The sequence below is a fragment of the Oncorhynchus masou genome, chromosome 20, assembly GCF_036934945.1.
Source record: "Oncorhynchus masou masou isolate Uvic2021 chromosome 20, UVic_Omas_1.1, whole genome shotgun sequence".
Taxonomy (NCBI): Eukaryota; Metazoa; Chordata; class Actinopteri; order Salmoniformes; family Salmonidae; genus Oncorhynchus; species Oncorhynchus masou.
Window position 1 is genome coordinate 16,301,450 of NC_088231.1, and position 25,859 is coordinate 16,327,308.

At 42.4% G+C, this 25,859-nt stretch overlaps 1 protein-coding gene across 2 annotated transcripts; it reads left to right on the plus strand.

Moving 5' to 3' along the window:
* The first annotated feature begins 921 nt into the window (after positions 1-921).
* LOC135507039 (acidic leucine-rich nuclear phosphoprotein 32 family member B-like) lies at positions 922-25,059 on the plus strand. Of its 2 annotated transcripts, none has more exons than XM_064926552.1 (7): positions 922-1,405; positions 9,940-10,089; positions 22,270-22,392; positions 22,659-22,830; positions 24,480-24,550; positions 24,634-24,676; positions 24,779-25,059. In XM_064926552.1, the coding sequence occupies exons 1-7, from the start codon at positions 1,010-1,012 to the stop codon at positions 24,934-24,936; spliced, it is 1,113 nt and encodes a 370-aa protein (XP_064782624.1). In that variant the 5' UTR covers positions 922-1,009; the 3' UTR covers positions 24,937-25,059. The 2 variants fall into 2 exon arrangements, with proteins under 2 accessions (XP_064782624.1, XP_064782625.1); XM_064926553.1 differs by having other exon boundaries at positions 923-1,405; positions 24,782-25,059.
* The last annotated feature ends 800 nt before the right edge of the window (positions 25,060-25,859 follow it).

Consider the following 25,859-nt stretch of genomic DNA (forward strand, 5'->3'; position numbering starts at 1 on the left):
AAAAAAACAACATTATTTTGTATTTTATTTGTACCATCATCTTTGAAATGCAAGAAAAAGGCCATAATGTGTTATTCCAGCCCAGGTTCAATATACATTTTGGCCACTAGTTGGCAGCAGTGTATGTGCAAAGTTTACCTGATCCAATGAACCATTGCATTTCTGTTCAAATGTTGTATCAAGACTGCCCAAATATGGCAAATTTGTTTATTAATAACTTTTTGTGTTCAAAATTGTGCACTCTCCTCCTACAATAGTATTGTATTATTTCACTGCTACTGTAAATTGGACAGTGCAGTTAGATTAACAAGAATTTAAGCTTTCTGCCAATATCAGATATGTCTGTTTCCTGGGAAATGTTCTTGTTACTTACAACCTCATGCTAATCGCATTAGCCTACGTTAGCTCAACCCTCCAGTGGAAGGGACACCTTCCAACTGACTTGCCTAGTTAAATAAATACAGATAAATACATTCTAAAGTATAATTTCACCAGGTCATTGAAGTCAGGCATTTCAACAATGGCACGCACAGCATTCTCCCTCAAAATTTGTGACATTGTGTTGTGTGACAAATGTGCATTTTAGTGGCCTTTTATTGTCCCCAGCACAAGGTGCAATGATCATGCTATTTAATCATCTTCTTGATATGCCACACCTGTCAGGTGGATGGATTATCTTGACAAAGGATAAATTGCTCACTAACAGATATGTAAACAAATTTGAGCACACTATTTGAGAGAAATACGCATTTTGTGCATATGAAACATTTCTGGACTCTTGAATTTCAGCTCATGAAACCAACACTTTCCATGTTGTGTTTATATTTTTGTAAAGTCTCATTTTTTTCTCTTCACTTGGCCCGAATACTCTCCTGACTGTAGATTGCTGCATACACCACCCCATTTCCAAAAATGGATTGCTCCTACAGACAGTGAGTCACGTGGCGGTGGCTTGCTTTATAAAGCAGGCAGACGGGCATCCAGCTTAACTATTCGATTTAACGTTAGAATGGGTAAAAAGAGAGATCTAAGGGACTTTGAGCGTGGTATGATCGTCGGTTCCAGGCGCGCAGGGTCCAGTATATCACAAACGGCCGCACTCTTGGGCTTTTCACGCACAGCAGTGTCTGTGGTTTACAGAGAATGGCGCGACAAACAAAAAACATCCAGTCAGCGACAGTCCAGTGGGCGTAAACAGCTCGTTGATAAGAGGGGTCGAATGAGATTGGAAAGAATCGTGCAAACTAACAGGCGGGCTACAATTAGACAAATAACGGCGCAGTACAACAGTGGTGTGCAAAACTGCATCTCTGAATGCACAACTCGCCGATCGTTGTCACGGATGGGCTATAGCAGCAGACGGCGGGCAAATGAGGAGTGGAAAAACACCGCCTGTGTAGATAAGGTAAAGGAGTCAATGGAACACACTGCGTTCCAAAATTTTACCAGATTTTCGCACATTCAACAAATCTGATCTAACAAAGTCGATATTCGTCAAATCAGGTCCGATTTCGATATATTTGGCTGTTTGCGCTGCATAACATTTAAAAGTAGTCCCTTTTCAGACTTAGAACTTAGCATTTAGCAGTCACTTCTAACTCCCGTTCATATAAACTGGTTAGCCTAGCTAGCATACAGAAATCGGTAGGAGCCAGTCGGTTTTAACTAATTACGTTGATTGGTGACGATGACATGAATGTATTGGGGTTGCCATCATAAGTATTATACTCCGATTTGACCTCAATAACAAACAATAGCCTTAAGTTCGATTTACCTCTACCGCATCTGTTGCGAGCGGTCAGCGAATTGTTTGTTATTAAAGCATAGAAATGTTGTTTTCTTTTTCATTCTTCAGGCGTGTTGTCATACATTGGCCCCTTTATTTATATTAGGACCCATACACACAGTGTATATACAAAACAGTAGGAACACCTGCTCTTTCCATGAGACTGACCAGGTGACGTCTATGATCCCATGTCACTTGTTAAATCCACCACAATCAGTGTAGATGAAGGTGAGGAGACCAGTTAAAGAAGGATTGTTGAGCCATGAGACCATTGAGACATGCTGTCTATTTGTGCCATTGAGGGTGAAAGATAAATACAGAAATGTAAGTGCCTTTGAGCTGGGTATGGTAGTAGGTGCCAGGCACATCGGTTTGTGTCAAGAATTGCAACACAGCTGGGTTTTTCATGCTCAAATCAAACTTTATTTGACACGGGCTGAATACAACAAGTGTAGACCTTACTGTGAAATGCTTACTTACTACAAGCCCTTAACCAACAGGTCAGTTCAAGAAGAGTTAAGAAAATATTTACCAAATAAACTAAAGTTAAAAAATAAAAGTAAAAAATTATAAAAAGTAACACAATAACGAGGCTATATACAGGTGGTACTGAGTCGGTGTGCGGGGGTACAGGTTAGTTAAGGTCATTTGTGCATGTTGCTAGGGGTAAAGTGACTGCATAGATAATAAACCGTGAGTACCAGCATTGTACAAAACAAATGGGGGGGGGGGGTGTCAATGTAATAGTCTGGTTTCCATTTGATTAGTTGTTCAGCAGTCTTATGGCTTGGGGGTAGATGCTGTTAAGGAGCCTTTTGGTCCTAGACTCGATGCTCCGGATCAGCTTGCCGTGCGGTAACAGAAAAAACAGTCTATGGGTGACTGTAGTCTGACACCGCCAATTTTCCCAACAGTTTCCCGTGTGTATCAAGAATGATCCAGCCAACTTCACACAACTGTGGGAAGCATTGAAATCAACAAGGGCCATTGTCCCTGGGGCGCTTTCGACATCTTGTAGAGTACATGCCCCTACAAAATTGAGACTGTTCTGAGGGCAAAATGGGGGTGCAACTGAACAAAATGGGGGTGCAACTGAATATTAGGAAGGTGTTAAACTGTGTATATTATGGAATATGAGATGAAACTAACCCAGTAATTACTTGAATTGGCAAATGAGCTGAGTTGGCTCAATTAAAATCATAGATATTCAAATATTGTATATGATCAAATCAAACTTTATTTGTCACGTGTGGAATACAACAAGTGTAGACCTTACCGTGAAATGCTTACTAACAAGCCCTTAACCAACAGTGCAGTTCAAGAAGAGTTAAGAAAATATTTACCAAATAGACTAAAGTAAAAAATAAAACACAATAAGAATAACAAGGCTTATATACAGGTGGTACCGGGACCGAGTCGGTGTGCAGGGGTACAGGTTAGTTGAGGTAATTTGTACATGTAGGTAGGGGTGAAGTGACTATGCATAGATAATAAACAACGAGTAGCAGCAGTGTTCAAAAGGGAGGAGGGGTGGTCAATGTAAATTAGTCCGGTGGCAATTTTATTAATTGTTCAGAAGTCTTATGGCTTGGGGGTAGAAGCTGTTGAGGAGCCTTTTGGTCCTAGACTGGTGCCTCTGGTACCGCTTGCTGTGCGTTAGCAGAAAAACAGTCTAACTTGGGTGACTGGAGTATCTGACAATTTTATGGGCTTTCCTCTGACACCGCCTATTATGTAGGTCCTGGATTGCAGGAAACTTGGCTGCAGTGATGTGCTGGGCCATAGGCACTACCCTCTGTAGCGCCTTACGGTCAGATGCCGAGCAGTTGCCATACCAGGCGGTGATGCAACTGGTCAGGATGCTCTCGATGGTGCAGAACCTTTTGAAGATCTGGGGACCCATGCCAAATCTCTTTGTCTCCTGAGGGGGACAAGGTTTTGTCGTGCCCTCTTCACGACTGTCTTGGTATGTTTGGACCATGATAGTTCATTGGTGACGTGGACACCAAGGAACTAGGAACTCTCGACCCTCGCCACTACAGCCCCATCAATGTTAAAGGGGGGCTGTTCAGCCCACCTTTTCCTGTCGTCCACGATCAGCTCCTTTGTCTTGCTCACATTGAGGGAGAGGTTGTTGTCCTGGCACCACACTGCCAGTTCTCTGACCTGCTCCCTATAGGCCGTCTCATTGTTGTCGGTGATCAGGCCTACTACTGTTGTCGCCAGCAAACTTAATGATGGTGTTGGAGTCGTGTTTGGCCACGCAGTCGTGGTTGAACAGGGAGTAGAGGAGGGGACTAAGTACACCCCTGAGGTGTCCCAGTGTTAAGGATCAGTGTGGCAGATGTGTTGTTGCCTACTCTTACCACCTTGGGGCTGCCCGTCAGGAATTCCAGGATCCAGTTGCAGAGGGAAGTGTTTAGTCCCAGAGTCCTTAGCTTAGTGATGAGCTTTTTAAAATTATTTTTATTTAACCTTTTTTTAACCAGTTAGGCTAGTTGAGAACAAGTTCTCATTTACAACTGCGACCTGGTCAAGGTAAAGCAAAGCATTGCGACACAAACAACAGAGTTAAACATGGACTAAACAAACGTACGGTCAATAACACAATTGAAATAGTGTGTGGAAATGGCTTAAGGTTAAGGAGGTAAGGCAATAAATTTGCCATAGTAGCAAAGTAATTGAAATTTAGCAAATTAACACTGAAGGGATAGATGTGCAGATGATGATGTGCAAGTAGAAATACTGGTGTGATAAAAGTAAATAAAAACAATGAGGTAGGTAGTTGAATGGGCCATTTACAGATGGGCTGTGTACAGCTGCAGCGATCGGAAGCTGCTCAGATAGCTGATGCTTGAAGTTAGTGAGGGAGATATGTCTCCAACTTCTGCAAAAAAAAATATATATACATATTTATTTAATTAATTATTATTTTTCAATTCGTTCCAGTCATTGGCAGCATAGAACTGGAAGGAAAGGCAGCCAAAGAGGTGTTGGCTTTGGGGATGACCCGTGAGATATACCTTCTGGAGCGTGTGCTACGGGTGGCTGTTATGGTGACCAGTGAGCTAAGGCGGAGCTTTACCTAGCAAAGACTTATAGATGACCTGGAGCCAGTGGGTCTGGCGACGAATATGTAGCGAGGGCCAGCCGACGAGAGCATACAGGTCGCAGTGTTGGGTGGGTGGTATATGGGGCTTTGGTGACAAAACGGATGGCACTGTGATAGACTGCATCCAGTTTGTTGAGTAGCGTTTTGGAGGCTGTTTTGTAAATGACATCGCCAAAGTTGAGTATCGGTAGGATAGTCAGTTTGGTATGTTTGGCAGCGTGAGTAAAGGATGCTTTGTTGCGAAATAGGAAGCTGATTCTAGTTTTTATTTTATTTTACTATGAGTCCGAAAGGAGAGTTTAGCCTATCCAGGCACCTAAGTATTTATAGTTGTCCACATATTCTAAGTCAGAACTGTCCAGAGTAGTGATGCTAGTCGGGCGGGCAGCCATCGGTTGAAGAGCATGCATTTAGTTTTATTAGCGTTTAAGAGCAATTGGAGGCCACGGAAGGAGTGTTGTATGGCATTGAAGCTCATTTGGAGGTTTGTTTACACAGTGTCCAAAGAAGGGCCAGATGTATACAGAATGGTGTTGTCTGCGTAGAGGTGGATCAAGGAACCACCCGCAGCAAGAGTGACATCGTTGATGTATACAGAGAAAAGAGTCGGCCCGAGAATTGAACCCTGTGGTATCCCCATTGACTGCCAGAGATCCAGACAACAGGCCCTCCGATTTGACACACTGAATTCTGTCTGAGAAGTAGTTGATGAACCAGGTGAGGCAGTCATTTGAGAAACCAAGGCTGCCGATAAGAATACGGTGTTTGACCGAGTCAAAAGCCTTGGCAAGGTCGATGAAGACGGCTGCACAGTACTATCTTTTTTGATGGCAGTTATGATATCGTTTAGTACCTTGAGCGTGGACGAGGTGCATCTGTGAACCAGCTCGGAAACCGGATTGCACAGCGGAGAAGGTACGGTGGGATTCGAAATGGTCAGTGATCTGTTTAACTTGGCTTTAGAAAGGCAGGGCAGGATGGATATAGGTCTGTAACAGTTTCACCCCCTTTAAAATGGGTGATGACCGCGGTAGCTTTCCAATCTTTAGGAATCTCGGACCATACAAAAGAGAGGTTGAACAGACTGGTAATGGGGGTTGCAACAATGGCGGCGGATAATTTTAGAAAGAGATGGCCCAGATCGTCTAGCCCAGCTGATTTGTACAGGTTTTGTAGCACTTTCAGAAATCTGCTATCTGTATTTGTGTGAAGGAGAAGCTGGGGAGGCTTGGGCAAGTAGCTGCGAGAGGTGTGGAGCTGTTGGCCGGGGTTGGGGTAGCCAGGAGGAAAGCATGACCAGCCGTAGAGAAATGCTTGAAATTCTCAATTATCGTGGATTTATTGGTGGTGACAGTGTTTCCTATCCTCATTGCAGTGGGCAGCTGGGAGGAGGTGCTCTTATTCTCCATGGACTTTAGTGTCCCAAAACTTTTTGGAATTAGAGCTACAGGATGCAAATTTCTGTTAGGAAAGCAAAGGCTAGCTTTTTCAAACTGACTGCGTGTATTGGTTCCTGACTTCCCTGAAAAGTTGCATATCGCAGGGACTATCAAATCAAATTTATTTATATAGCCCTTCGTACATCAGCTGATATTTTTTATTTTTTTACCTTTATTTAACCAGGCAAGTCAGTTAAGATCAAATTCTTATTTTCAATGACGGCCTGGGAACAGTGGGTTAACTGCCTGTTCCGGGGCAGAACGACAGATTTGTACCTTGTCAGCTCGGGGGTTTGAACTCGCAACCTTCCGGTTACTAGTCCAATGCTCTAACCACTAGGCTACCCTGCCGCCCCCAAAGTGCTGTACAGAAACCCAGCCTAAAACCCCAAACAGCAAGCAATGCAGGTGTAGATGCACGGTGGTTAGGAAAAACTCCCTAGAAAGGCCAAAACCTAGGAAGAAACCTAGAGAGGAACCAGGCTATGTGGGGTGGCCAGTCCTCTTCTGGCTGTGCCGGGTAGAGATTATAACAGAACATGGCCAAGATGTTCAAATGTTCATAAATGACCAGCATGGTCGAATAATAATAAGGCAGAACAGTTGAAACTGGAGCAGCAGCACGGCCAGGTGGACTGGGGACAGCAAGGAGTCATCATGTCAGGTAGTCCTGGGGCATGGTCCTAGGGCTCAGGTCCTCCGAGAGAGAGAAGGAGAGAATTAGAGAACGCACACTTAGATTCACACAGGACACCGAATTGGACAGGAGAAGTACTCCAGATATAACAAACTGACCCCAGCCCCCCGACACAAACTACTGCAGCATAAATACTGGAGGCTGAGACAGGAGGGGTCAGGAGACACTGTGGCCCCACCCGATGCTAGTGCAGTCCTCCACAGGATGTTTTTGTGCTGGTCAAGGGCAGTCAGGTCTGGGGTGAACCAAGGGCAAAATCTGTTCTTAGTTCTACATTTTTTGAAAGGGGCATGCTTATTTAAGATGGTGAGGAAATTACTTTTAAAGAACGACCAGGGATCCTCCACTGACGGGATGAAGTCAATATCCTTCCAGGATACCCGGGCCAGGTCGATTAGAAAGGCCTGCTCGCAGAAGTGTTTCAGGGAGCATTTGACAGTGATTAGGGGTGGTCGTTTGACCGTGGACCAATAGCGGATGCAGGCAATGGGGCAGTGATCGCTGAGATTCATATTGAAAACAGCAGAGGTGTATTTGGAGGACAAGTTGGTCAGGATAATATCTGAGGGTGCCCATGTTTACGGATTTATGGTTGTACCTGGTGGGTTCCTTGATCATTTGTGTGAGATTTAGGGCATCTACAGTGGGGAGAACAAGTATTTGATAACCTGCAAAATCGGCAGTGTTTCCTACTTACAAAGCATGTAGAGGTCTGTAATTTTTATCATAGGTACACTTCAACTGTGAGAGACGGAATCTAAAACAAAAATCCAGAAAATCACATGGTATGATTTTTAAGTAATTAATTTGCATTTTATTGCATGACATAATTGGCAGTGTATCAAATACTTGTTCTCCACACTGTATTTTAGATTGTAAGGACTACAGGGGTGTTAAGCATATCCAGTTTAGGTCACCTAACAGAATGAACTCTGAAGATAGATGGGGGGGCAATCAATTCACATATGGTGTCCAGGACACAGCTGGGAGCTGAGGGGGGTCTATAACAAGTGGCAACAGTGCGAGACTTATGAGTGCTACCGCCATGAGTGCTACAGGGTGGTAATAGTTTAGGCAGATTACCTTCGCTTCCTTGGGCACAGGGACTATGGGGGTCTGTTTGAAACATGTAGGTATTACAGACTCAGTCAGGGAAAGGTTGAAAATGTCAGTGAAGACACTTGGTCCGCACATGCTTTGAGTCCACGTCCTGGTAATCCTTCTGGCCCAGCGGCTTTGTGAATGTTGACCTGTTTAAAGGTTTTGTTCAGATTGGATACGGGAGTGTTATCACAGTCATCCAAAACCGTTGGAGCTCTCGTGCATGCTTCAGTGTTGCTTGCTTCGAAGTGAGGCATATTTGACAATGGGTAATTTTTTTTTTATCGAATCATGGCTTTCTTAATCAGAATCGATCTTTTTCTAAAGTGCTTAGATGTTTCTTTGCTGCAAGACTATTTGACCCATTTCATGACATACAAATGCAATCAGTTATGTGGAATCTCAATCTCTAAGGCATGTGCTTCCTCATGTGATGCGTGCTGCTACCGAACCAAAACAAAAGTGTGAATAAAGTCAATACAATTTGCCTCACTTTTTGAATGAAGTTACTGGGTATAAACATATCACAAACAATTCATTGGCGACAATGTTTAGAAGAGGTTCAGAGATCGGAGCATTTCTTCCTATCATGTGTATTCTATGTGAAACCATAATGTGCATGTGCATATTCTACAGCCTGTATAGCTTGACCCGAGGAATTTTGTTTGCAGGATACCTTGACCACATTTTCCATGTTTTACTCATTTCCGTTCTGAATATTTCCCTCAATGTTGTTTACAAAACACTGATATAATGTAACAAACTGCTCTAGCAGTCGTTCGCTCGATGGCGAGGCAATCCATTTCCTCCAATAGATTTGAAGGTAAAAATATTATTTTCTGGGTATATTCACAATTTTTCCTGTTGTGGGGTAGGTAGTCAGGCTTCTTGCACCTCATCAGCTTAAGGGCAATGGCTGGCCTGTAGCGAGCTTGTTAACAAAAAGCATTGCATGTGTCATTAGTGACTGAACAGCGGGCAAGTGAAGGTAGAACTATTGTGCGGTTCTTCCTCGTGGCAGCTGGTTTAAAGTGTGCAAATCATGATCTTTGATATTCCACGTTAACTTTCTTGACCCTTTTTATCAAGACTTTGATTGGGTAACGACTGTCCCTGACTAGTATGCGTGAACTCTGCTCTTTTTAAACAATTAAATTTAATATTTTGTAGCTAGGAACTGGAGTTGCAACTATTCATAAAAACTTCAATGGAATAACAACCATTCCTATCATTGAGGTTCATATTTTTATAAATCTTTCATTATTACGTTTATATTCAATTATTTATATTTTTAATTCCATAAAGTTATTCTTGCCAACAGGTTTGACAACACTTTGGTATATAGCTAGGGCGGCAGGTAGGCTAGCGATTAGCGTGGCCCATGCTATCCAGGATCCTCGATGTCCCAACTCAGATGTTACCCCATTGAAGTTGACATTTTAAAATGGCTACGGTTAGGTTTTGGGTAGGGATGTCCCAAGGATCCCAGATGACACTAACCGTTATTGTTGGGCCAATAACCCGAAAGGTCTTTAGTTCAAATCCCTAAGGCGACAAGGTGAAACATCTGTGGGTGTGCCCTAATTGCTCCAGGGTCGCTGTAGATAATTAGACCCTGGCAGAGACCCCACTCTCCGAGGGTGTCTCAGGACATTTGTAAAATAGAAATAAGCACTCAAATTATTATGTATCATGTATGCATAAAATAAAGTTTGCTTTCTCAATTGAGTTTGTAGTGCAGCTGTAAACAATGTACACATGCATTAAATTGTACACATTCAATTTGTATTTTTTATCCTTATAGGTACGGGAACTTGTCCTGGACAACAGCAGATCAAATGAAGGGAAAATCGAAGGTCTCACAGACGAATTTGTCAATCTGGAATTCCTCAGTTTGATAAATGTTGGCTTATTCTCAGTTTCCAACCTTCCCAGACTTGGGAAACTCAAAAAGGTAATGTTTTGCTTCATTTTATACAAACTCACTCAAAAGTTTTAGAACACCTACTCATTCAACATTTTTTTTCTACATTTTTACTATTTTCTACATTGTAGAAATAACACATGGATATGCATTAACCAAAAACGTGTTAAACAAATCTAAATGGATTTTATGTTTGAGATTCTTCAAATAGCCACCCTTTGCCTTGGTGACAGCTTTGCACACTCTTGGTATTCTCTCAACCAGCTTCACCTGGAATGCTTTTCCAATAGTCTTGGAGTTCCCACAAATGCTGAGCACTTGTTGGCTGCTTTTCCTTCACTCTGAGGTCCAACTCATCCCAAACCATCACAATTTGGTTGAGTTTGGGTGATTGTGGAGGCCAGGTCATCTGATGCAGCACTCCATCACTCTCCATTTTTTACCTTTATTTTATTAGGCAAGTCAGTTAAGAACAAATTCTTATTTTCAATGACTGCCTAGGATTCAGTGCACTACTTTGAGGCTTCTGGTCAAAAGTAGTGCACTACGTAAGGAATAGGGTTCCATTTGGGACATGATCATTGTTTTCTGAAAAGAACTTGACTTGGGCAGGGGTGCTCAAAGTATTTGACTTATTCCACAGTGACTGAATTTAAAATGGATTACAGTGGGTTAACTGCCAGTTCAGGGGCAGAATGACAGATTTGTACCTTGTCAGCTCGGGGATTCGAACTTGCAACCTTTCGATTACTAGTCCAACACTCTAACCACTAGACCCGTAACGTAACTCATGCAATTTATAATAGTGACAAAGTGTGAACGAAATAACCAGGACAACTGAAATCTACCGTCAAACTCAAGGTTTATTTGAAAACACACGGTAATGGGGGGGGGCAGGAAAAGGGGCTGAGCTGGACCCAAGGAAAGAAACAAGTATTCAAAAACACCCCTAAGCTAGACTAGCCTACTTTAACAACAGCTAACTAACCAAAAATACAGTGGGTGGTCCGCCCAGTTCTAACTAGTGTATAAAAGTCTACCTACAGGTTGTGTATGCCCATGGGTGACTTGTCTTGGTTCCCCCTTTTCCCACCAGCAAACAAACACCATAACCAAAAACAATACTCACAGGTGATGACAAAGTGGTATGGAGGTGCTCAAACAAGAGGTTAATACACAAAGAGAGAGTGAAACACAGAGACCTACAGACATGGCATTTACAGAGAGATTGAGCTCTAGAGCAAACAACTGGCAGGGTTTTTAAACCAAGGGAGAGGAACTGTGATAGGGTAGGAAACAGGAGGAGGTGTGTCTTCTGATTGATGATTGGATTGGTGACTGATTGGGGAGTGATGATTTTCACCTGTGAGGGGAGAAGGAGAGAAAAGAACACAGGATACACACACAGGATACTGGTATCCGTAACAATGACATTGAATGTTCCTCAGTGGCCGAGTTACAGAGTTGACTTAAATCTACTTTAAAATCTAGGGCAAGACGTGAAAATGGTTTAGCAAACAATTTGACAGAGCTTGAAGAATTTGGCAAACAATGATGGGCAAATGTTGCACAATCGAAGTGTGGAAAGGTCTTCGACTTACCCAGATAGACTCACAGTTGTAACCACTGCCAAAGGCGCTTATACAAAGTATTGACTCGGGTGTGAATACTTATGTAAATGAGAGATTACTTTATATAATTGAATACATTTGCAAAAATTTCTAAACATGTTTTCATTTTGTGTTTATTCGATGTTGAATTCAGGCTGGAACATAACAAAATGTGGAATAAGTCTAGGAGTATAAATACTTTCTGAAGGCCCTGTATGTGTATTAAAGTAGTAAAAAGTTAATTATTTGGTCCCATATTCATAGCATGCAGTGACTAAATCAGGGTTGTGACTCTATAAATTTGTTTGATACGTTTGCTGTTTGTTTTGGTTGTTTCACATTATTTTGTGGCCAATACAAATTAATGGTTTGTCATTTTGTAGTCACTTTTGTAAATAAGAATATATGTCTCTTGGCCATGTTCTGTTATAATCTCCGGCACAGCCAGAAGAGGACTGGCCACCCCTCATAGCCTCCCTTCTAGGGAGTTTTTCCTAGCCACCTTGCTTCTACACCTGCATTGCTTGCTGGTTGGAGTTTTAGGCTTGGTTTCTGTACAACACTTTGTGACATCAGCTGATGTAAGAAGGGCTTTATTGATTCATTTGATTGATGTTTCTAAACTTATATTAATGTGGATGCTACTAGGGCTGTCCCCATAAAAATATATTGGTCAAACGAGAATCGTCCAGTTCAATCGATTGGTCAATGTTTAAACTTTTTTATCCATAATTGACATACACACCCTATGTGTTTGAATAAAACCAACTACATATGCACTGAGCCTGTCTGACGCTTTAAGCACACTGTTTGATTAAATAATTAAGCCACACAAATGACTCGGTTAAACAGTGTTTTAAAAAAAGAAATGACTGAGTGCCTGTGTGACTGGTGCATGTTGTCTCGCTCACCTCCCTACTGCAGAAAAAGGCACCACAGCAAGTGTTTATTGCACTGTCCCTGCTAAAGCTGTATAGGAGCACACCTTGTGTGAGTATTATGTGTGCCAAACAGTTGCATTAACATTACAAAAAAAAATCTGACCATTTGGAACGGTGTAAACAACACTAAGTGTTGTACCAGAGTCTTATCTAACAAAAATGATATAGCCTTTATTACAGCAGACTAAAAACAGTTGCATGAATTAGTAAATTGTGGTTTATTTATTGTTTAGGTTAATTATTCAAAGCTTCCTTTTTATTTCATTTTAAAACTAAAATGCTTGATTGCGTTTCAAAGCCTGAATGTTTCGTATGCTGTGAAGGCAGGAATGATTGATTGATTTGATACAGTAGCCTATATATTGAAATATAGGCCTAAGTTACGATATTAGAACTTAACAGGACGCGTTCTTAGGTCTACAGCTCTATGGGGGTTATACAAGGATACTATACTATGCCTACAAATGATAATGACTTTACTTATTACAATTATGATCATTATAATAAGAAAAAGGAGTGTATAGGAGCGAGAGCTGCGTGCATATTATGTGTGACAAAGGGGTGCTGTTAGTTTACCATATCATTTTTTCTGCCTGTTTGGAACAGTGTAAACAACCAAATTATAAGTAATCCCAGTCTGTTCTAACGGATAAAAAACATGTAAGGCTTTATTACAGCATAGCAAAAAATTTAAAAACTGCTAAATTCAGTTTTTTTTTTCTTTATTACCTTTATTTAACTAGGCAAGTCAGTTAAGAACAAATTCTTATTTTCAATAACGGCCTAACTGCCTGTTCAGGGGCAGAACAACAGATCTGTACCTTGTCAGCTTGGGGATTTGAACTTGCAACCTTTCAGTTGCTAGTCCAACGCTCTAACCACTAGGCTACCCTGCCGCAGTCTGGTATGAGAACGGTAGCCCCCATCTGCAAAAGCAGGGCGTCTTTTTTTACACAACATTTTAAAGCAAACATCTTACAAGGTAAGCTTTGATTTGTTCTGTGTTTGAGCTATAGCTACATGGCATGGGGGGTATGAAATTAATAATTGGGTTGGTTGGAACAAATCTAGCCAATAGCCAATGTTGTCGGAATCATTTCAGCCACTGGGCTTCTCCATGCATAGCGCCGACAGAGATAAACACCTCTCTGGGAAGAGGAAGGGGCGGGGGTGTATGCTTTATGATTAACGACTCATGGGGTAATCATAACAACATACAGGAACTCAAGTCCTTCTGCTCACCCGACCTAGAATTCCTTACAATCAAATGCTGGCCATATTACCTCACAAGAGAATTCTCGTCAGTTAGTTACAGCTGTGTACATTCCCCCTCAAGCGAACACCAAGATGGCCCTCAAGGAACTTCACTGGACTCTATGTAAACGGGAAACTATATATCCAGAGGCTGCATTTATTGTAGCTGGGGATTTTAACAAAGCAAATTTGAGAACAAGGCTACCTAAATTCTGACAGCATATTGATTGCACGACACGCAGGACTGATACTCTCAACAACTGTTACTCTAACTTCCATGATGCATATAAAGCCCTCCCCCGCCCTCCCTTCGGCAAATCCAAAATCTTGCTCGTTCGGTCTTATAGGCAGAAACTCAAACAGGATGTACCGGGGACAAGAACCATTAAATGCTGGTCTGACCAATCGGACGCTACACTTCAACATTGTTTTGATCACCAGGACTGGAATATGTTCCGGTCAGTCTCCGAGAACAACATTGACTTATATGCTGACTCGGTGAGTGCGTTTTATAATGAAGTGCATTGGAGATGTTGTACCAACTGTGACTATTAAAACCTACTCTAACCAGAAACCATGGTGGAATTTGCGCCAAACTGAAAGCGTGATCCACCGTATTTAACGATGTAAAGAGCTCTGGAAATATGGCTAATAAACAGTGTAGTTATTCTCTGCAAGGCAATCAAACAAGCACAATGCTAGTACAGGGACAAAGTGGAGTCGCAATTCAACGGCTCCGACACGACGTATGTGTCTACAGGAAATCACAGACTACAAAAACAGCCACATCACACTTCCAGACAAACTAAATGCCTTCTTTGCCCACTTTGAAGATAATGCAGTGCCACCGTTGCAGCTCGCTAACACCGACTGCCCCCCTCCTTCTCCGTGGCTGATGTGAGTAAAACATTTGAACGTGTTAACCCTCGCTAGGCTGCTGGCCCAGACGGCATCCCTAGCTGTGTCCTCAGAGCATGCGCAGACCAGCTGGCTAATGTGTTTATGGACATATTCAATCGCTCCCTATCCCAGTCTGTTGTCCCCACATGCTTCAAAATGGCTACCATTGTTCCTGTACCCAAGAAGGCAAAGGTAAGTAAACTAAATGACTACCGCCCCGTAGCACTCACTTCTGTTATCATGAAGTGCTTTGAGGCTAGTCAAGGATCATATCACCGCCACCTTACCGGCCATCCTCGACCCACTTCAGTTTGCATACTGCCCCAACAAGTCCACAGATGACACAATCGCCATCACACTGCACTCTACCCTGTCCCATCTGGACAAAAATAATACCCATGTAAGAATGCTGTTCATTGAATACAGCTCAGCATTCAACACCATAGTACCCTCCAAGCTCATCATCAAGCTGGAGGCCTGGGTCTCAACCCCGCCCTGTGCAACTGGATCCTGGACTGATGGGCCGCCCCCGGGTGGTGAAGGTAGGAAACTACCTCTCCACTTTGCTGACCTTCAACACTGAGGCCCCACAAGTGTGTGCTCAGCCCTCTCCTGTACTCCCTGTTCACCCACGACTGCATGGCCATCCAACTCCATCATCAAGTTTGCAGACGACACAACAGTAGTGGGCGTGATCAATGACAAGACAGCCTACAGCGAGGAGGTGAGGGCACGTGGAGTGTGGCATCAGGAAAACCTCACTCAACAAAACAAAGGAAATGATTGTTGACTTCAGGAAACAGCAGAGAGAGCACCCCCCTATCCACATCGAAGGGACAGCAGTGGAGAAGGTGGAACGTTTTTAAGTTCCTGGGCGTACACATCAGACAAACTGAAATGGTCGACCCACACAGACAGTGTAGTGAAGAAGGTGCAACAGCGCCTCTTCAACATCAGGAGGCTGAAGAAATTGTCTTTTCACCTAAACCCTGACAATTTTACAGATGCACAATCGAGCGCATCCTGTCAGGCTTGCATCACAGTCTGGTACAGCAACTGCACCGCCCTCAACCACAAGGCTCTCCAGAGGGTGGTGCGGTCTGCATAATGTATCACTGGGGGCAAACTACCTGCCCTCCAGGATACCTACAACACCCAATGTCACAGGAAGGCCAAAAAAATCAAGGACAACAACCACCCGAGCCACTGCCTGTTCACACCACTATCATCCTGAAGGCAATGTCAGTACAGGTGCATCAAAGTTGGGACCGAGGGATTAAAAAACAGCTTCTATCTCAAGGCCGTCAGACTGCTAAACAGCAATCACTAACTCAGAGGCTGCTGCCAACATTGAGACCCAATCACTGATCACTTTAATAAATGCATCACTAGTCACTTTAAACAATTCCACTTTAATGTTTACATATCTTACATTACTCATATCACGTGTATATACTGTATTTTATATTAAACCATCTACTGCACCTTCCCTATGCCGCTCGGCCATCGCTCATCCATATACCTATGTACATATTCTCATTCACCCCTTTAGATTTGTGTGTATTAGTTGAGGTTGTTGGGGAATTGTTAGATTACTTGTTAGATATTACTGTACTGTCGGAACCAGAAGCACAAAGCATTTCGCAACACTTGCATTAACATCAGCTAACCATGTGTATGTGACCAATCAAATTTTATTTGGACATCTAAACTCAGCAAAAAAAGAAACGTCCTCTCACTGTCAACTGCGTTTTATTTTAAGCAAACTTAACGTGTAAATATTTGTATGAACATAAGATTCAACAACTGAGACAAACTGAACAAGTTCCACAGACATGTGACTAACAAAAATGGAATAATGTGTCTCTAAACAAAGGGGGGTTTCAAAATCAAAAGTAACAGGCAGTATCTGGTGAGGCCACCAGCTGCATTAAGTACTGCAGTGCATCTCCTTCTCATGGACTGCACCAGATTTGCCAGTTCTTGCTGTGAGATGTTACCCCACTCTTCCACCAAGGCACCTGCAAGTTCCCGAACACTTCTGGGGGGGAATGGCCCTAGCCCTCACCCTCCGATCCAACAGGTCCTGTAGGAAGTGCAATATGACCCCATAGACACTGTATATTCGATAGGCAATGACTTGAAAAACTACAAACCTCAGATTTCCCACTTCCTGGTTGGATTTATTTCTCCGGTTTTTGCCTGCCATATGAGTTTTGTTATACTCACAGATATCATTCAAACAGTTTTAGAAACGTCAGTGTTTTCTATCCAAATCTACTAATTATATGCATATTTTAGCTTTTAGGACTGAGTAGCAGGCAGTTTACTGTGGGCACCTTTTTATCCAAGCTACTCAATACTGCCCCCCAGTCCCAAAGAAGTTAACGGCCGTTCCACAGGTGCATGTTCATTAATTGTTTATGGTTTATTGAACAAGCATGGGAAACAATGTTTAAACTCTTTACAATGAAGATCTGGGAAGTTATTTGGATTTTTACGAATTATCTTTGAAAGACAGGGTCCTGAAAAAGGGACGTTTCTTTTTTTTCTGAGTTTTGCTGAGGCCCCACTCCTCTTCAACTTCCCCCACAGCAGGCCCTGGCACAACTCCCCTCTCTGTAAGTTCACCTGGAGGTGCTGGGGCAGGGAGGAAATCTAGGCCTCAACAAAGAGGCTGTGGAAGCAGCAGAACAGAGGGAGATGAAACTGAGGACCGGTGGCATACAGTCCTTGAAGATGAGGAGCCAGAACAAATGAGGTCTATACCCAAACGACCTGAAGGCCCACAGTTGGTTAGTGATTAAACATACACCCCCTTACAGCTGTTTCAGCTCTACTTTACCACCTCTGTACTGGGAACACTAATTAGTAAGACCAACAAGTATGGGGACAAAAAGCAGCAGGGTGGAAACCTGTCACCATGGGTGACATGCTCAACTACCTTTCCTTGGTGATTTTATATGGGACTGGTAAAGGTATCAATACTAGTTGACAACTGGAGCAAGTCCCCACTCTATCGGTTTGAGTTCCCGCCTCCATGAGTGAACCTATTCTTGGCCATCAACCATACTCGTCACAGGTGTGACCCACAAAAGAATCAGGAGAATGACCAGAAGGGGACTTCAGGGTATGATCGTCTTGCAAGAGTCAAGCCCCTTTATCATGACATGGTGGAGGCATGCAAAACTTACTTCCAGCCTGCTCAAAATCTATCTATAGATGAGCATATGGTTGTCTCAAAGGCTTGAATTGGCTTGATGCAATATATTAAAAATAAGCTGACCAAATGGGGTTACAAGCTCTTTGTGTTAGCCGATTCAGCTTCTGCCTACATGGGCAAATTTTTCATCTATGAAGGCGATCACACCCACTGGTAAGGGCCTTAGTTATGACTCATGCAGCTGATGGACTTCCCCTTCTTTGTGGACAATTGTTATTGTAGTCTCATGCTTTTCATAGACCTCTTGAAAAAGAAAATAGGGGCTTGTGGCACCATTAGTCCTAACAGAATCGATTTCCCCAAGACCAAGATAAACGACATGGCAAAGACTGCAGAGAGTGGGACCATTTTTTGGGGATCAGGACGAACAAGCTGCTTTTTGTGAAATGGAAGGACACTAGGGAAGTAACCATGCTCACCACACAGCATAAGGCATTCAATAATTTCCATGTCTCAAAAATGCCAATGGAGCATGGTTGAGGAAGACTTTCTCTGTCTGTGAAGGACTACAATGCCAGCACGGGGGGGTGTCAACCGATCTGATGCTCTGATAGGTCCACAACCAGGTCCTCCACAGGAAGTGGAATAATAGTTTTTTTCTACCACTTGTGGACATTGACACAGTAAGTTATTTAATTCTCCTCAAGCCGATGGCCAAAGCAAGAGACCAAACCCCTCTCCCAGTTGGCCTTCTGGGAGCAGCTGGTGTTGGAAATAGCTGAATTGGGGTCCAAAAGCAACTTCACAAATATCACCCCCCCCCATTCAAGGTGAGTGTCACTACCCAACACGCATGCCAAAAGATAAAAGGAAGAACTGCAAGCATTGCACAAAACACAAGGGGGAAAAATTGTGAAATGCCAGATCTTCTGTCCAAAATACCAGTTTGCTTTTTGTTTCCTGTCAGAGAGGGACTGCTTCAGACTATCATGACATGCACAAGCTATGGTGAAAGTGAAATCTAGTCATCTACACCTGGGATGTAAAATGAACACGAATGCCATTTGTAAATAGTTCAATTTATTTCTATTTTTGCACCTTGTTTTAGTGAAGGACACGTGTGTAACCAAGTTTGTTTGATAAGCTATTTTATGTATGTCGTGACTAATTTAATTGATTTTATAAAATAAGTCATCACATAACTAATTATTACGTGATTAAATGAATCATGTAACAATTAACTCATTAGTAACTTGAGGTACCATGGAAAAAGTTTGTTTAATGAGTTACCGTTTTCCGAATTAACTCAAGAATATATTATCATACCAGTCATCCATTAATCATTATTACCTCATCATTCTCATTCTGAAGTTCTTGACCTCTTAAATCTGCACGAACCATAGTCTAAATGATTCAGCGACACAAAAATTGGCTTAATTTATTTACTAACTATACACAGAAATACATAAAAACACACATGCACAGTATAGGTTGAATTGATTACTAACAATGCAATGAAAGGTCCCTAGTGGACTAACCCGATTTAAAGGCTTGTTAAACAATGGAAAGGGGTGGGGAGAAAGAGAGCGGGAGAGACAGAGGGAACCCATTGTGTATATACAGTTGGAAAACTATGCTCATGGGAATGTGAATACACACATGAACGACCGCTCATTTGAAAAGAATTGCAATGTATTTATTTACACTTGTCTGTCTTCTCTCTGAAATCGCCTGGTCCATCTAATGCAGGGGTGGGCAACTCCAGTCCTCGAGGGCCTGATTGGTGTCACACTTTTTCTCCGTCCCGAGCAAACACCGCTGTTCAATCAAATTGCATTCTAAACTGAAGATCATGATTCTGTGATTATTGGAGTTAGGTGTGTGTGAGCTGGGGCTGGGGGAAAACTGTGACACCAATCAGGTCACAATGTCCTTTGTGGTTGTAGGCTTCTTTGTCTGTGTTCCTTCCTTCAGATGAACCACTGGTGGTGATGGAGAAATGTTATTTAGTCTTCAGTCGAGTTTCCTAGACTATTTTACATATACAGCTGCAGATTGTGAATGTCTAGTCTTCACCTTCACTTGTCAAAAGTTTGAGGGTCTTACCATTTTCTGGTCTCAATGGTTGATTATTCAGGGTACAGCTTGGACCTCTTTCCACTCCTTCACTTGTGTTGAGAGTTTTTAACCATTCGTAACATTCAGCTCACGCTGTCGGTCACACTGGTCTGTATTTAAATTGCAACGTATTTAGCTCGCTCTGCACGTATACTGGTCTAATGTAAATCTTGTTAGCAGTCCTTTTTATGCACTTTGGAAAAAGGGGCGTTCCATCGTGGGCACGAACTCTGACCTTATTCGGTGCGTGGCCACTGACTGGCACAAGTTTTGCAAGAAAAACAATTCTCATTTAGAAGGCTAAAGTCACATTGCTATCTTTTCACAGCTAGTTTCATATTTAATCATAAGTTTTAGAACATTTAGATGCAAATCTGATATCTACATTGTGAAAGCTCTCATCCATAATGACATCACAAAATGCTAAATGATATGACATGATTGTTTCAATCCCCACCAACCATTTCCCGCATAATTTGTGTTTGGAATGTCTGAGACACTTATTCTCAATACTGAAAAGGCAAGAGAAAGTTTACGACCAGCCTCCTCTCTGGTGGCACTTTGGAGAGCTTGAAAAAACACTTGGATGTCCCCTGACACCAAAACAATATTTGAGTGAGGTTGATATGGTAGAAATTGTGTTTTTATACTGAACAAAAAGCATTTAGGGATTGCAAATATGTAGTGGCACTGGAATTGTCTAATTTACAGACAAATGCCACTTTGGAGAGTTTTAGGGACACTTGGAAATGTCCCGAGACCTCACCTGACACCAATTACTAAAACATTTGCCCATTTCTAGTGGTTAGGTCTTTCAATCCCATTTTTTTTCTGCTATTGTTTACATGTTGTGGAAGCCATCTGATGTGTTTCCAGCTCTGGGCATCAATAATTCACATATAGCTTGTAAATTAAATTACTTTCAAAATAAAAAAACAAAACTTTGAGCTTGATCTTGTGTATTCTGAACTATGTAATTCCTATCGTCTGATCATTTCCTAAATCTCCCAGATGTCTTTCCAAATATACCAAGTTTTGGCATGTCAGAATCATGTAATGACACATGAATAGCAGTTACTTTTGGGTGTGTCTATTTAGGCGTAAATCAACATTTTTCCGTTGCTTCTAAGAGGTTAAACAAACAGGCAACAGAAGCAATATGTAATTTCTGTAGATCTATATGGATGGTTTATATAGCCAGGCACATCTAAGTTAGGCTATTGATTTACAGTATAGACAAAGTTGGTTTGTGCTCTCGATTTTCTTAAACAATTATGCTTAGCCTTATTCGCACAGGACTAGTATTACTAGATAATGTTGGTTATGTAATTATTACCCTAGAATGTCCGTTATTCCAGAGGACGATTTAGAGGGGATTTGTTTTTTCCAAACTGCCCCCTGTAATCATTTTTTCCCAATTAATTGTCAGTTATGACCAGTCGCGGTTCTAGACCATTTCAACTGGGGGGGGGGCAAGCTGGGGCCAGTTGTGCTGTTAGAGGGGCCAGTTACATTAGATGTTATTGTTGTCATATTGTAAAAAATTATTTCATACTCCACATTTAGTGGGGCCACAAGGGGGTCCAACATTGTTGTCACAGGGGCACGCAGAAATATCATAGCCCCCCCCAAAAATGCTAACCTCCTGTTATTGTAATGGTGAGAGGTTAGCATGTCTTGGGGGTATGCTATTTGTGCATCTAACTTTCTCATCATTATTCACAATTTATTCAGGATTATCCGTAATCATGGTTGCATCCACATTAATGTAGACCTGTTTAGAAATGTAATCTGTTCTTATGTACAATAAAAGTGACTCAAATGACACTACATTATTTACCATGCATTTATATTGGGAACAAAATCATCTGAAACAAACAGCAAATGCATCCAACAAGTTTGTGGAGTCACGAGCTTGATGAAGTCATTGCGTGCCATGAATATGGGACCAAATACTCAACTTTTTAACTACTTTAATACACAAGTGAATTTGTCCCAATACTTTAAGTCCCCTAAAATGGGAGAACTACTGTATGTACAAAAAGTGCTGTAATTTCTAAAATGCTCACTTTAAAATACTCTCAAATTTCAAATTGACAGTCTTCACTTTAACCACAGTCATTGTATCATTTCAGATCCAAAGTGCTGGAGTACAGTCAAAACAACAAATGTCACTGGCCAAACACTTTTGGAGCTCACTGTATATCTTCACATTATGTTGCAGTTGGAACTCGGTGACAACAGAATCTCTGGTGGCCTTGACGTGTTAGCAGAGAAACTCCCCAACCTCACACATCTAAATCTAAGCGGAAACAAACTGAAAGACATCAGCACGTTGGAACCTTTGGTAGGTACACTAAACTCCCAGTAGAGCACAATACAGTGCGACACAATCTCATTGTCTCAGGCTATGTCTCAAATGACACTTTTCCCTATGTAGAGTTTTGACCATAGACCTAGTTGGCAGTGTGATGTTTGTTTCCCTATGTGGCTCTGGTCAAAATTAGTTTGCTAGCCTATATGGGGATAAGGTGTGCTCTCAAATCTAATTAGAGATTTATTCAGGCAGTGTTGTTCACCCCCTAATTACCCTACACCCATTTGGTCCCACAGAAAAAGCTGGGCAGCCTGAAGTGTCTGGACTTGTTCAACTGTGAGGTGACCAACCTGAACGACTACAGGGAGAGTGTGTTCAAGCTGCTCCCTCAGCTCACCTACCTGGACGGGTACGACGTGAAGGACCGAGAGGCATCTGACGTGGATGGGGTGGACGACGACGATGAGGGTTGGCAACCATTTAGTTTTTTTCCATGTTTTGAGGAAGTAATATAAAATGAAAATGCAGTTGTAATTTGAGTTGAGAATGTGGGTCTTCTGTAGCTCAGTTGGTAGAGCGTGGCGCTTGCAATGGCATAATAGTGGGTTTGATTCCCGGGACCACCCATATGTAAAATTTATGCACACAATACTGCAAGCAACTTTGGCTAAAAGCATTTACTAAATGGTATATCATTATACACTGAAAAAAATAAACGTAACATGCACCAATTTCTTATATTTTACTGAGTTAATTCATATAAGGAAATCAGCCATTGAAATAAATTCATTAGGCCCTAATCTATGGATTTCACATGACTGGGAATACAGATATGCATCTGTTGGTTACAGATACCTTAATGGTAGGGTCGTTGGATAGAGTTGATCAGGCTGTTGATTGTGGTCTGTGGAATGTTGTCCCACTCATCTTCAATGCCTGTGCGAAGTTGCTGGATATTGGCGGGAACTGGAACGCGCTGTCGTACAAGTTGATCCAGAGCATCCCAAACATGCTCAATGGGTGACATGTCTGAGTATGCAGGCCATGGAAGAACTGTGACATTTTCAGCTTCCAGGAATTGTGTGCAGATTCTTACAACAAGGGGTCCTGCATTATCATGCTGAAAGACGAGACAATGGCGGCAGATAAATGGCATGACAATGGGCCTCAGGATCTCGTCACGGTATCTCTGTGCATTCAAATTGCTATTCATAAAATGCAATTGTGTTCATTGTCCGTAGCTTATGCCTGCCCATACCATAACCCCACCACCACCATGGGCCACTAATGTTCACAACGTTGACATCCACATTCCGCTCGTCCACACAACGCAATACACAAAGGTAAGCATTTGCCCACTGAAGATGGTTATGACGCCAAACTGCAGTCAGGTCAAAACCCTGGTGAGGACGACAAGCATGCAGATGAGCTTCCCTGATACAGTTTGTGCATAAATTCTTCATTTGTGCAAACTCAATATCATTAGTTGTCTGGGTGGCTAGTCTCAGATGATCCCGCAGGTGATGAAGCCAGATGTGGAGGTCATGGCTGGCTTGGTTACACGGTCTGCGGTTGTGAGGCCAGTTGAACGTATTGTCAAATTCTCTAAAACGACGTAGACGGCTTATGGTAGAGCAATGAACATTCAATTATCTGGCAATGGCTCTGGTGGACATTTCAGCAATCAGCATGCAAATTGCATGCTTCCTCAACTTGTGGCATTGTGTTGTGACAACTGCACATTTTAGTGGCCTTTTATTCTCTCCAGCACAATGTGCACCTATGTAATGATCATGCTGTTAAATCAGCTTCTTGACATGCCACACCTGTCAGGTGGATGGATTATCTCGACAAAACAGATGCTCACTCACAGGGATGTAAACAAATTTGACAAGTACACTTTTTGTGCGAATGGGAAAATGATTGGATCTTTTATTTCAGCTCATGAAACATGGGACCAACACTTTATATGTTGCGTTTTATATATATATTTTTTCAGTACATGTTAGAGACCATGTTAGTACATCGTGGATATTGTCATGCAAGGGGATTCTATTGTGTTGGGGTTTTCGACAGTGGGTGTGATGTATTTCTTTGCTTTTTTTTTTAAATGTTAGGAGTGAAGGATGAGGATGGAGAGGAGGAAGACTTTGACGAGGAGGATGATGAAGTCAGCGGCGACGAAGAGGTAAAGCCCGTTTTTTTTGGTTTGTTTGTGACCCAAAAGATCAACGGGGGATATGGTTTGAAATCACTGTGATATCTCCCCAGGAAGAAGACCTTAGTATTGATGATGAGGACGACAATGATGATGGTATGTCATTCTTGTACTTTTTGTCACAAGCTCATGTTAAAAAGTTTAACTTTTTGATACTTTACGAAGTATAATATAATAACCCTTTCCCATTTCCCCCAGAAGTTGAGGCTGTCCAAGGAGAGAAGATGAAGCAAGAGCCTAACGACAATGATGATTATGAGCAAAAAAAGAAAGCCAATCAACTTACTAACCCCTTCCCTCTCCACCCTGACACCCACCCACACCCTGCCTACTCCACGTCTCTCCCCCAGCTTTGAGCCCCCGTGTGGGGAAAGACTGTACCGGACAGGTGGTTCAAGTGGAGCTGCCTCCGCCCCATGGAACCGAGAGCCATCCTCAAGCAGCGCACCACTCCGCATTCCACTTTTTCACTGTCAACTCCCCCTTTATGTATACCTGTGTGAGGACTTTGGGACTGGTACTGTATCTAGTTTTGGGTCTGTGCTTTTTAATATTTTGTTGGATGAATTATGAAGAGAAAGTTGTTGTTGGGTTTATTTCTTCCCTCTTCATCTTTTCTGTTCCTTATTTTTTCACCAATAAAATGTATTGCTATAGCAACTGTGTGAAGAGCGAGATAAGATTTGGTGTGGCCGACTGTTGCACAAATCAAGGTTGTAGCTACAAGTGCCTATCGCTCAACTCCTGCTGAGTGCAATGGGTTGCCTCAGTGGGAAAAGTCGAGAACACTCATCACACAATATGCAGCAAATACCTCAATGGATACTTCAGTCACTCCACGAGATGACATGTTGCAGCTTATTTTATTTTGAATGGGAGGGAAGGTGAAAAGACGGCAATAGGAACACATGAAATCAAAGTTTAGTCGTCACATGCTTTGTAAACAGGTGTAGACTAACAGGGAAAAGCTTACTTTACAGGCCCTTCCCAACAATGCGATGGTGCTGTAGGCCTGGCACTTTCCTATAGAGCTTCCCAGGGCTAGGTGGTCATCTGTCTTTGCCTGGGTATTTAGGAGCATAAGAGCTGGATGCATCGCCTGGATGGAGGATGTGAACTTTGGATGTGTCTTTTGAGTGGAGTATTCTGGGGTCTGTGCTATCCCGTCTGTGACTATCCCGTCTCTCAACCCCCAAGTCCAACTGGGGATCAACAGTACAGGAGGACGAAGCTACTGAGTCTGAATGCAGCGTCTCCACACTGGTGGTCCCCTATTCTG

Excerpts from the sequence above, each read along its gene's own strand:
- LOC135507039 (XM_064926552.1), top strand. The coding sequence starts at position 1,010 with ATGGGTAAAAAGAGAGATCTAAGGGACTTTGAGCGTGGTATGATCGTC. Across the intron at positions 1,406-9,939 it reads ACACCGCCTGTGTAGATAAG|GTACGGGAACTTGTCCTGGA; the intron begins GTAAAGGAGTCA and ends TTATCCTTATAG. Across the intron at positions 24,551-24,633 it reads AAGTCAGCGGCGACGAAGAG|GAAGAAGACCTTAGTATTGA; the intron begins GTAAAGCCCGTT and ends ATATCTCCCCAG.